Genomic DNA, 12,179 nt, shown 5'->3' on the forward strand with positions numbered 1-12,179 from the left:
GGGACACAAAGTCACTTCTTGTATCTATACACTGCACGCCACGCCAGGTGATAGTAAATGACTTACCTGTTTATGCTGCTGGAGCAGGTTGTCGAGATTGTGACGTCGCTTGTAATTGAAATAGAAGTTTTTGCACTGTGCCTCACTTTTGGTGCCCACCATTTTGGCGATGGCCGTCCAGTTCCGTCCGTGCTCGACTAAACCTTGATGGGGGAAAAAAAAAAGAGCCGCATTAGCAAAAAATCTGACCTAATTTGGTAATGACAAATATCTTAAAAGACAAGAGGAATAGCGAAGTCTGACGTCAACATTTGAAAATCAGTTACTGTATATCAACTCAACTGCATTCAATAGAATAATTCATTTGTTCATCACTCAGCTAAGCTATTAAAAAGAGGTGCAACTTCACATTTAGTTCAAACTATTCTAATGGGAAAACCCATCTAGAATGCAACAACTGCAATTATAATCTATTTTTGTAAAGACATTTTTTTAAACAATCACACACCAAAATAAAAGAACAAGAACAATTTTTGACATCTTTTGTTAAATTGTGCCACAATCGTACAACTGAACACCATTACTCTTTCTGAAAATGTCAAAAATACTCCTGTACAATAAATCGGCTGAACCTGCACAAGTTGGCAATGCAAAAATCGAGACGATGAAAGTTGTAGTTTTGCTTGAACATGATTTTGCTCACATGTGGAGCTATCACCATCCAATATTTTTAGAATCGACTAACCTATCGATTATTTAAACAATTATTCAAACAATCGGATAAAATATCATTGGAATTGATGTTGGATTCACTAAACCTTTTCAAACTGTTACTGGTTTGGTCATCATTTACCAAAGTAAAAGCAGTGTTTGCAAAGATCTTATTTTGATTTAACACAAAATATAACCATGCTTTCATGAAAGACAACAGAAATCTGAGAATAATTACTGACGTGAGGCTGAAATTTGAAAATTTGGATTATTTTAACCTGAACAATAGCAATAAACTATTACAAAACTATTACAAATAGCTGTCGATTATTTTGATGAGTAATTACTTGACAATTAATTGGTTAAGTTTGACAGCTCTACTCACATGGGCAGTGGCAAGAAATGTCCATTTATTACACTGATACAATTAGGAAAAGGTCCTAAAGCAGCAAACCCCTTTGTTTCATATTACATGTTGTAATAATGCTTCTGATTCATGTGGTGGCGTTAAAAAGAGGCAGGAAACCACATCCACATGAGAGCTGTGAGTCCTCAAAATGGGCATTCCTTACTCGAGCTGCAACTTTTCAAGCCTGCCTTATACAGCAACAATTTGTTCATACAGGAACCCCTCAAAAATAAACCAAAACAGGGGAGCTGACTGACTAATAAAAAAAAAAGGTTTTCTCAAATGAGCATACTCATCAAGCAGTGCCACATACAAAGGTGCTGCCTGATATTCAACAGGCCAGCCAAAGATAAAATGCTTTGTTTATAGTAAAACCATGTTCCTAAATAATTTGACAGCCCAATTTATGAAAGAAAAACATATTCTAGTCCAGTTTAATTTTCTTCAGTTTCTTTCCTCTGTGATTTTTAAATATAACTTAAAAACCTCTATTATGTTGTTAATATTGCAGCAGAATACAACTTAAAAAAAAAAAAGAACTCACTTGACTGGTTATGGTGGAAAACATACCATGTGCATATCATATACATCGATCAAAGATTAACAAGCTTCTTTAGTCAGTGAACTCTGCTTCACATACTGCACTTGTGTGAAACACAAACCTGAATACCAGCAATTTCCAAGCCTTCACAATTTAATTCATGCAAGTTACTGGCTGAGTTGAAATTATCCTAAAATTAAGCAAAAAGAGGAAGAGGTACACTTTTGAATGATATATGAATTCACTTCAAATGGATCTATTCTGAGCAAGCGAGAAATGCCAGTTTTCCTCATTTCACATACTGACCTTATATCTGAACTTTAATAAATGATAGCGATCCTTGCAGAAAGTAGCAACGGTCACGCTCTGGTGCTTCAACAGTGGCCTGAATAGATTATTTCTAAGACACCAGCTGAGCAGTCCAGTTAAATGAAATTCATAAATAAATGAAACACCCTGAAGCCTTTCTTGGAGCTCTGAAGCATTTGTACAAGCCACTGTTTGTGTGGGGACACATCCACATTTACCACTGGGTTCCTGATTAAATTCTTTCTTGCGGTTGCGTTTGAAATGGGAAAGGCACCTTCATAAAATCATGAGGGGGGGAAAGCGTAGGAGGGAATGGAAAGCCAAGGGCCACTAAAAAAAACTCAAGAGATAAAAGACTGCCAGATAAAGAATGTAAATAATCAAAACATACCTTTTTTGGCCACCTCCATTTCCTCCTCGGTCCAGCGAGAAGTTTCTCCAGTTTCACCGGCACCAGCTAAATCAGAAAGCAAAGAGACCGAGCCCCATTAGCACTGACAAGAGAAATAGAGGAGGAGAGTACAAGAGAGAGTGAGTGTGTGCGTGAGAGAGAGCGAGAGAGAGAGAGAGAGAGAGAGAGAGAGAGAGAGAGAGAGAGAAGCAGACAGGGAGGCTGTCCTCTTTCCAGCCAGCTTCTTCTCATGGCCTCTAATCTAATAATCTGTTTACATTCACAAGCTGCTGAGACCTACTCCCTCTCACTCCCACTGTCGCTCTAGGCCATTCCCCACCTCGCACACTTATTCTCACTCTCTCTCTCTGCCTCTTTCCCTAGAGCGAAAAAAAAAGCCATCCTCCTCGATAATCCACAAGGGGAGGTCCTAGTCAGATGATGTAGTGCCAGACAGTAGAAACTTTGGGAAATGGCCTTGGATGGAGGCTAAAAGAACAGCCATGCTGTCCCAGCCCTTGTATGTCATACAAACACACACACAGACTGATACACACTCCCACTCGCCTTGACATGGCTGCATAGTTCGTCACGCCCCCACCAGCCTTACAAACACACACACACAATTCACAGAAGTGAACCGCTCGCATTGATGTGAACTCTGACTCAGTCTCCTCTGTGGTGTCGGCTGAAACTGTGTAAACATTCTGACCAATTTAGAAGCGGATAAACCCCTGGCATTTACAGTGCGCTTACCCCCTCCTCAAAAGGTGAGGGGTCAATTATCGTTGCTTGGATGGCTTTAGTTGAAGCCTTCCTACCCTGCACGGAGTTACGTGAATCACATGCAAGTCTACTTCGGGCTCCAGTGGCAAAACTCACATGTTCTCCCCGTGACAGGCGCTGCTGGGTGGCAAGTGAGCTGAGCTATAAAAACAGGCTGGCTTTCTGCGCATAGGGTATCGTCTCACCTCAGGACAAGATCCCACCTTGAGTGCACTCTAACTCTCCACTACACGAGTGGCATTCCCCAACAGAAATTGCTTATTGAGCTTGTCCGGCTCATTGAAATGTAGTTGCTTACCTCAGCAGCAAACTAAGTAATGCATAGAAGTTAGTTGACCAGATTTGCATGGGATGCGACAAGTTTTTGAAAATGAAATATGTGATAAATTCTCAACAGTTACTATTCATAAAAAATGTATTTATGCTCAATCTGGTGACGGGGGTCGTGTTATCAATTCAGCTAATGTTAAATGCTATCTTGGATGAGAGCTCAATAGGGCTAAACGTGTCAATGCATTTGCCATTATCCTTTTTTTTGTGCTTTCTTTGCTCCTTAATGTTGGGCCAATGGAGTAAAACTTTTACCCCTGCTCCTGTAACTTGAGTCGACATAAGTCAGTTCTGATTTTATTACGCAAATAAATAATAAAATGTTTTCATGTACCCCCTTCAACATGTTTACAGACTAGTCATTACTGTTCCGCGCATTCAATTTGTATTTCTGTTGATGTTTGAGTCCTACAGTGTGAGTGAACATTTAAGCATAAGTACAGTAGACGGCATTTTTTACTTCTTTCCAGAACATTGAATTCCAGGACTTTTTTTTTTTTTTTTTTTTTTTTTATGGAAGGGCGCTGGCGAAATAAGTTAGTACTCGGAACACAAGGGTCGAAATCGGGACCATACCGGTTAAAACGGGACATCTGGTCACCCAACACAAAAGTCCCAAATTAATCACAGAGAGCGATTACAGGTGGCAGTCCTTCACACACAAAGGTCAGAGAGTTCAAAGGACAGGCCGGTACACTAGCACGTTAATTAATCTCATTATAGGGCAGACCTTGCATAACATTACAAAATGTGGAGCTCAACAGTGGAGGGAGCAGGTGTCAAGAGACGCACAGTGTACTTACAAAAACATTGAACAGATGATACAGATTAGGGCCAAAACAAGATTAACAGATAAGGACCTGGATATCTGAGAACCTAAGCGGTCATCATTGGAGTGACGAGTTTGTGAGGGGTGAAACTGTAGAAGCGCGACCAAGTACCATAACAACAGCTCGAGCATTACGCTGCCATGGTGATGGATAGACAACAATGAGGGATATTCAGCATGTCTGTCGCTTTACTTAAAGGAAAAGTCAACCCAAAAAGCTTCTTTATGTATTATAATGCGTTTTATGCTCCCTACTAGTCTTAAAAAAGGCACATCCAATGAAATTGTCCAGTTATGGCCATCAAAAAAAAAATTGTTAAATATGGAACCCATTCAAACACCTGGCAATACCAACACATAATATAACAAATAATGTCCTTATAACTTAATTTATTGTGTTACGCCACCAGAGTGTATTTAGTTAACTGAAAAAGTTTCTTTTCTTTTCTTTTCTTTTCCTTTAGCAATGTATTTATTTACTTGTGACTTATTTACCCTGCTAGTCACGAGCAATTGGTACCAGTACGGCACGTGAAGAGTGAAAATGAAGTTACACCTATTGAAATGCATTAGAAGGAAACAAATGCTATTTTATTCATCTTATTTTTTTTTTAATTCATCTGCTGATTAGTCTTAATCGGTATGTTTAAGCCAAAACTCATCATACAAACAATCCATATTGGTCAGTCCCTAGTCTTTGATAAAAAGTTCTGATTATTATAGCATTGATGGATTATAAAACATGAACAAAATGGACCCATTTTTATCCATCTCCAGGAGCGGCCATTTTACTACTAGCTGTCGATTGAAACTGACATCAGAGTTGCTCGGGGCTCAGTTAACAATCAATCACATTTGAACTGTTTTCTGAGGTTGGTAATGTGATGTTTGCAAGATGAGTGGTGATTGGCCATTACCTGAGCAACTGTGATGTCATTTTCAATCAATAACAAGAAACAAAATGGCTACCCCTTGAGATTGATAAAAATCCATGATTTTTGCTGTATAGTTCTTACCCTACAAACACACTTAATCAGAATGGCGACATAGAACATGTTTATGTTAAGAAATGATTTGGGTTGACTTCCATTTTAAAGAGAAAGGACAGCAACCTAATTTTCTGCAAAGGATGCCTACCAACATCTGCTGGCATTATTATAGACATTATATGCATGACTTAAAGGTCCATAACGTAAACAAAAATGATCTGTAACTAAAACATGAGTACCCCATGATGATATCTAATTATTTCAGTACTGTACTATACCTAGTATTTCTCGCCTAACATTGATTGCAAATTATGTCTTTTGGTAGATTTAGTGACGGATTTTTTTTTTTTCCCCTCACAGTGACTTTTGCTCCAAAGAATCATACCACTATGGGGTTAATTCAAGCGTCTTCACCTTTTGCATCCACTGCAGCTACTGGAGTAGGCGGTTTCGTCGGATCCTTGATGGACTTCTGAGCTGTATCAGATTTAGGGAGCTGTGGAGGATCTGGCACGGAAGCCTCTGAAGCAGGGGGCGGTGCTTCCTCCGCCGCCATTGTGGCAGCCTCATTGGCCATGGAGCGTGTGGTGATCCTTCCCTTACGTCGGCCCTGGCTGTTGGCAGTCTTCCTGCCACGCGGCGCGTTTTGCTCCTTTCCGTCCTCGTCCTCGCCACCGTCACACTTGTCTTTGTCCTTGCCAATGTCCCTGTGGTTTTCAAGGAGGAAAAAACAACTTCAGAGACTGCTTGGAAAGAAAACCCAGCCCCAGTTTATTCAGCAGATACAGGTCCTGTATTCTCCCCCTTAATCCCACAAGACATATGTATATTAGGGTCGTACAAAACAATAAAACCGACTGTTTTGTCTACTATGAACACAAACAAATCCATTTTTTAACTTCAAACACATTAAACTATACGTACATTATGTGCTTGTCCTTTTAGAGAAATACTACACCATTTAAAAGTTAAAAAAAATCCTTCCAATAATCTTTTCTATATATACATCAAAAATATTCTATTGTGGATTATGAATAAGTTTTATTCATCTCAGGGACGTCCGTTCTGCCTCAAGCTGTTGAATGAAAACACAGTGCCAAAGAACTCAACTAAAAACGAATTGCGGCTCACCTGTTGTCTGGGTTTAGTCATGAGACGTTTGCAACCTGAGCCTTTAGGCACTGTGATGTCATTTTCAGTTAGGGATTTAAAAAAAAAAAAAGGGGGGAGGATAGCCGCCCATAAAAAATAAAGTTCCTTTTGAGTTAACAGAATGCATTGCAAGGTGCAATTAATGAAGCTATAAGGATATTCTCTTTCCATATTAGTGTTAATAGTAGGTGAATGGGTGTCATAATTCACACAATGCTTAACTTGTGTTTTACTATGTATTTTATGATTTTTTTTTTTCCCCCAAACAAACAGACTAGGTTGTGTGTAGAGTAGTGACATCCGGGTCAATTTTTGCACAACTTCCTTGCATTGCTCACAAAATCATGGCTTGTAAAAAGTTACAGTATGGATTTATGTGTAATGAATATACAAAATGTAAAAAGTTATGATTATCGGCAAATGTAAGATAATTGGCTGATTATTCTGGAAGGGGCATTAATAACTGATTTAATGGGCTGGCCCTCCTCAGTTCATATTCCACTAAGGCAATGTTAAGCAGATTGCTACATTGAGACTGCAGAGAATATATTGTAAAGAAAATGTTTTACTTATCCTTCTCTAAAGACTCGCATTATTATTTTAACAGAGAAATTCTTTCTTTATAGGATTGATACGGCCACAAAAGTTGTTAGTAATAGCCATTTGGCTCAACCGGCACAGGAACAAATGTAAGATTTTTTTTTTTACGTCACCTTGACTCCTCCTTTTCATCTTTCTCTTCCTCGTCCTTCTTTTCTTCGTCTTCTTTCTTCTCTGATTTTTCAGATTTTTCCTCTTCGGTTTTATCTTCGGACTTTTCTTCTTGAGCGGGTCGTGTTATTTGCTGCGGACCAAAACAAAAATTGGGATGATTTTCATGTTGTCTTTCAAATAGGTTGTGCATTTATCTTGGTTACTAAAAGTGTAGAAAATACGCTTTGCTTTGGATAACAGTCTATCTACCATCTTAAAGTGTAATTATTATATTATTACTTACCACATATTCTAATTTTCGTTCTTTGCTAACGAGAACAAAATTTCCAGTCAGACAGCACTTCTGTTGTCAATACATTCATGCACTCAGTGGTTTCCATAAAATATTCAAGAGTTTAAGATGTATTATATTATTCTCTTTCCTTCTCATTCAGTGTTTATGCCTATGCTAGTTTTCCCCCCATAGTAATGTTTACGGTAGGGCGCTGGTTGCTCAGTTGTTTATGTGTCATACGAGCATGGTAGGGATTTCCGTTTCCATTACAACCTGGATACACTCCTAAAAGGTGTGTAGGTGTGTCTTAAACAATTGATGGGATTGTCTACAGACGATGTTTCGTAGAACTGTGCTAGCCGTGACAAGTTTTTCGTTGGAAATAGGGCTGGGCGATAAGGCCTAAGAATAAAATTTTGATTTTCTTCAGTCATTCTGGATGATTATGAATGTAATTAAAGAAATAAATCCAACAAACATTTTTAAATATATTAAAAAAAAAATCCTGTGAGAAAAATGCTGACAAAATAATGAATACAAATTTAACCCTTTACTGGGCACAGCAGACGCTTTCAGTGTCTACATGCTTTCGATAGTCTACACGGACAAAAAGGCCAAAAGCTTCCATAACAGCCATTGCTTAAATTCTAACGTATCCCTAAATTTCTCTAAAATCTTGAAAATTCTTGGTTATTTAGAAGTTGAAAATAGAAAAACGTGTGCCTAATAAAGGCCGTTTTTTCCATTTTAGACTATCGGAAAAAAGCGGCTGCTGTACCCAGTAAAGGGTTAAAATCTGTTTTAAATTAAACTTAATATCTATAACTTATGCATAACTTGTTTAAAAGGTCCATTCATCTTGCCATTTAGCGGCAAAAAATATATATTCTGTCATAGTATTAATTCAATGCTTACATTATTTTTATGTACAATCAATACCTTTAAAAACACATTTTTCTTCATGCTGTCGACTGAAAATGGCATCACCAGTGCGAAAGGCTTGGGGAAATATACATCATGGCTCACCTGTTGGTCATGTGACCTTCACAAGCTAAGTTGTGATTGTTACCTGAGCCTGAAATAACTAATTCATCAAATTAATTCCATTCACTGCAAAGCTCTAGTTGGGAGTGACACACATTTAATTTCGGAAGAGATTTGGTCCAAATTATGTCTTATTTAAAACTTCAAATTCCAAGCTGAAATTCTAGGTTGTTGTATATGGAGCAACCAGCATCCTTATTCTGTCGATGACATTTCTTCTCTGCACATTTCATGTCAATAACAGCTAGTATGTTTTGGCACGTGACAATTCAGAAATATTTCGCAATCTGTTCAAAGACTGAGACGTTTTCACAACCCTTGTCGGTCAGTGGGAAGCTGTTTTGGTTGGCTCATTGACTGCTCATGTGTTTGCTTTGGAGCGGATTTTAAAAAATGTGGCATTCCTGCTTCTCCAACATTCTCTAAATGGCCTCAACACAGATGTTGGACAAGATGAGACTCTGCGGTGATGTGGTTCGGTACTTTTAAATTAAGACCTTTACTAACTAGACTGATTTTTTTTTTTTTTTTTTAAGTTTTGCTGATTCACAAATTCTGTCTCCTTTTGGAAAGTATGTCATGATAATCTTCCAATTCACTCGAAAAACTTGTACAGTACATAGTTGGGGACCTGCCAATTTTTGCAACTGGCAAAATGCGAAAAGTAGCACATTGTAATCTTTATTTAACAATGCATTAACAAAGCTACAGACTATTTTGATGATAACTTCTGGAGCCATTCTGCTGGAAACATAACCAAAGGCAATTTAAAAAAAAAAAAGCCCTGAGAATGCATTTTCCATTAAGGTTGATCTGGATATGGCTCTTTCAAGAACATTTTTAAAAGTAGGTGTAATGATTGATCCACAACTAGTCAATTACCAAATTAATCTAAAAACATGTTGATGATCATTTAGAGACCATGTCTAATTTCAAAGTGTCCAAATTTTCATCATTTTAGTGTCGCAACACTAAATATCACATTCCACTAGTGCATAGTTAAAGTTGACTTCTATCTTTGTGTTGATTCAAAGTAAGATATTTAGCTATGGCCAACATGTTTGCAAAGTATCTGACGTGTTATGGAGCAAACCAGGGATTAAATCATAAATTATTTATGTGTGTGCAGGAAAGTGTCATTGACATAGGAGAAATTTCTGTTAAGTAACAAAGTAACAAAGGATAACTTAAATCAGCGGTTCGAAAATGGGGGTATGTAAAACCATATCAGCGGATATGGAAGATTTAACAGGTGTTCTGCAGTCATCAGTAAATCAAATTCCACGTGTTTTATGCATGACAGGAGCAGTGTATTTTTCCTTTCAAATTAAGAGAAAAGAAAATGGAACGTCAAGCAACTTATTGCTAAAATACGTTGTATTGTTTCGTTTGCAAAACGCTGTATGCCATGATTTTGATGCCTGGGATGCTGTTTGTGTTTAGAGAGGGAATTTTCCAGCAGATGAGCCAGAAATAAAAGAGATGACGTTACTTGATCAATCCTCTGGAGAAGCTGAATAAAATATGGAAAATAGAGACAACACTAATAATGTAGTTCTAAAGTTTAATAAATTAAATACTGATGCCAAAGCACACTGTTTTAATTGCTGTTGGGGGATACTTGGCTGAAAAACAATTTCACAGTGCTTATACAATGGAAAAAAGATTGAGACCTACCAGCCTAATTCATCAAAAGTCAAGAAGACAAAAGGTCATACGGGTAAACGAGTTCTACAGGATGGTTGATAATTAGTTATGGTTCTTCGCTATCATACAGAAACGTGCATGATTTGTAAATAGACACACTGGGTGTCCTGTTTCTGCTTCCAGAAGTATGCAGACTGCAAATACTAGGGTGACACTGATCTCTATGATGGAATGTTGAAACAATTTTCACTCAGCGAGTGTATAATAGTCTGACGATATCTTTGAAAATGGTCTCCACCAAACTCATAGCACAACAAGAGTATGCATGACAACAGTTCAGGATGGGCCTTGTCAGCACACTTCCTAGAAAGCCTGTTTAAAAATAGCTAAACTAGATTCTCAAGAAGTCCAAAGACGTCTGCTATGAATTGCTATTGCAAAATAAAACAACACCAGCTAAAAACTACATAGAAGACTCAGGACATTGGAAATATGGTGACTGAGTCTGTTTTGGCAGTTTTAAAACCAGTAAACATACCTGTAAGCTCAATTGCTGACCATAAAAAGTTCTTTTCTCTACTGTGAGCCACAGCTTACTGGTGCTGTAATTGTGCCTCTAACCTCCAGTGCTTCCATAGCGGTGTGAGAAGGGCTGAAAAGTGCCACGGCAGAGCTCCATAGAAGGGCTGCCGGGCCGGGCCATATTCCGGGAAAGCGTGTCATCGGGCCACTTAAGCAGCCGAAAGAACTGTGGCACTCACAGCAAGCGCGGTTAGTTTTGGGGCCTGTCAGATGGCTGGACTGTACCAAGTGAGCAGTTCTATATTAGGGGGGGTGGGGGCTGACTGTCACGTGAGGTCCATTTGCCCCCGAATTCCACTTGTGCGTCTTGTATTATATGCTATTTGCTTTTTCACTTTTTCTTTCCTTTGAAAATAAGAGTAACCCCAATCAAAATAAAATTATACTAGCAATGCTATTTTAGTTATTTTAACTACAGTAGTATTAAAGAAGTATTTGATGAGTTTGAAAGAATATGGTACCATTTTTAAAAATACCATAACTCCCCAAATATAAGAACCCCCAACCAACAAAGATAAAAAATAAAAAACAAAGGCCAAAAGTATGGGTGTGTCCTATAAACGGTAACTTAAAAATTAGATTTTCACCACTCAAGGAAGATTGATCTTTCAGCCACATAAGCAGGGTTTTGACACACAGATGTGCATTTTTTATATTGGCCGTATTCTTACTTACAACAATTACCGTAATGGGACAAGCAAGAGGGCCGATGTCAGGTGGCTATTCGCAGCCAGTGGCCGTTGCAGCTAACAGCATCACGGGTAAGCTGAAGTTGTTACGACATTATTTTCAATAAAAGAAGCGAGCAGCCTGAACCAACGTCCGAGTCCATCCTTGTTCACACACATGCATATTACTAAAACGGAGAGGTGCATGATGTCTCCAGCTGATTCAATTAAAAGTGGCTAGGTATGGACCCTGTATGCACTGATTAGCATTAGATTATCATATTAAACCGCAATTATCTGCACAAAATTCACAAATGGATCGCCACTTTTGCAGGATTACCTGGTTCCTTCCTCTCCGTCTACCATAGTTGCGTCTCACCAGCGTCTTGTAGTTGTTATTCTTCTTGGTCAAGTAGTAGTATAGTACACAGTCGGCAACACACTTAAAGTTCAAGGAAAACATGTACATGTGAACATATGGAACTGACAAAGTTGTTATTTAAGTTCCCTTCGTGTCCCTCCCACGTGTGTAAAATTAACTTGTCTTTTGTTCACCTTTCTTTCTAGGTAGGAAGCAATCAGGCCAAAGTTCTTCGGGTGCTGGACAAATCTGCCATTGTAAAAAAAATAATCATGATGGCAAAAAGGCAATATGACTAAAGTTCTATGGGTTCACTATGAACCTATTCTAGGTAGGGATTACAACAAAGGTAACATGTTTTTGTTAACATACTAAACCCATGGACCTGGAAAAAGAGGTACCGGTATTTAGCAGAAGAAATAAGAAATAAGAAAATGGAAAG

The 12,179-nt window shown here is 38.3% G+C and overlaps 1 protein-coding gene across 1 annotated transcript in view; it reads right to left on the reverse strand.

Annotated features, from left to right (window-relative positions):
• Positions 1–12,179, reverse strand: part of ncor1 (nuclear receptor corepressor 1) — a 42,899-nt gene that overhangs the window by 18,145 nt on the left and 12,575 nt on the right. The window contains exons 13-18 of the mRNA XM_088440760.1: positions 11,932–11,986; positions 11,717–11,818; positions 7,161–7,291; positions 5,710–6,002; positions 2,362–2,427; positions 67–203 (exon numbers count right to left, since the gene is read on the reverse strand). Of these exons, the coding sequence (XP_088296886.1) occupies positions 67–203; positions 2,362–2,427; positions 5,710–6,002; positions 7,161–7,291; positions 11,717–11,818; positions 11,932–11,986 (784 nt within the window). The remainder of the gene's footprint in view (positions 1–66; positions 204–2,361; positions 2,428–5,709; positions 6,003–7,160; positions 7,292–11,716; positions 11,819–11,931; positions 11,987–12,179) is intronic.

The sequence above is a fragment of the Hippichthys cyanospilos genome, chromosome 18, assembly GCF_059441005.1.
Source record: "Hippichthys cyanospilos isolate Australia breed blue-spotted pipefish chromosome 18, RoL_Hcya_1.0, whole genome shotgun sequence".
Lineage (NCBI taxonomy): Eukaryota > Metazoa > Chordata > Actinopteri > Syngnathiformes > Syngnathidae > Hippichthys > Hippichthys cyanospilos.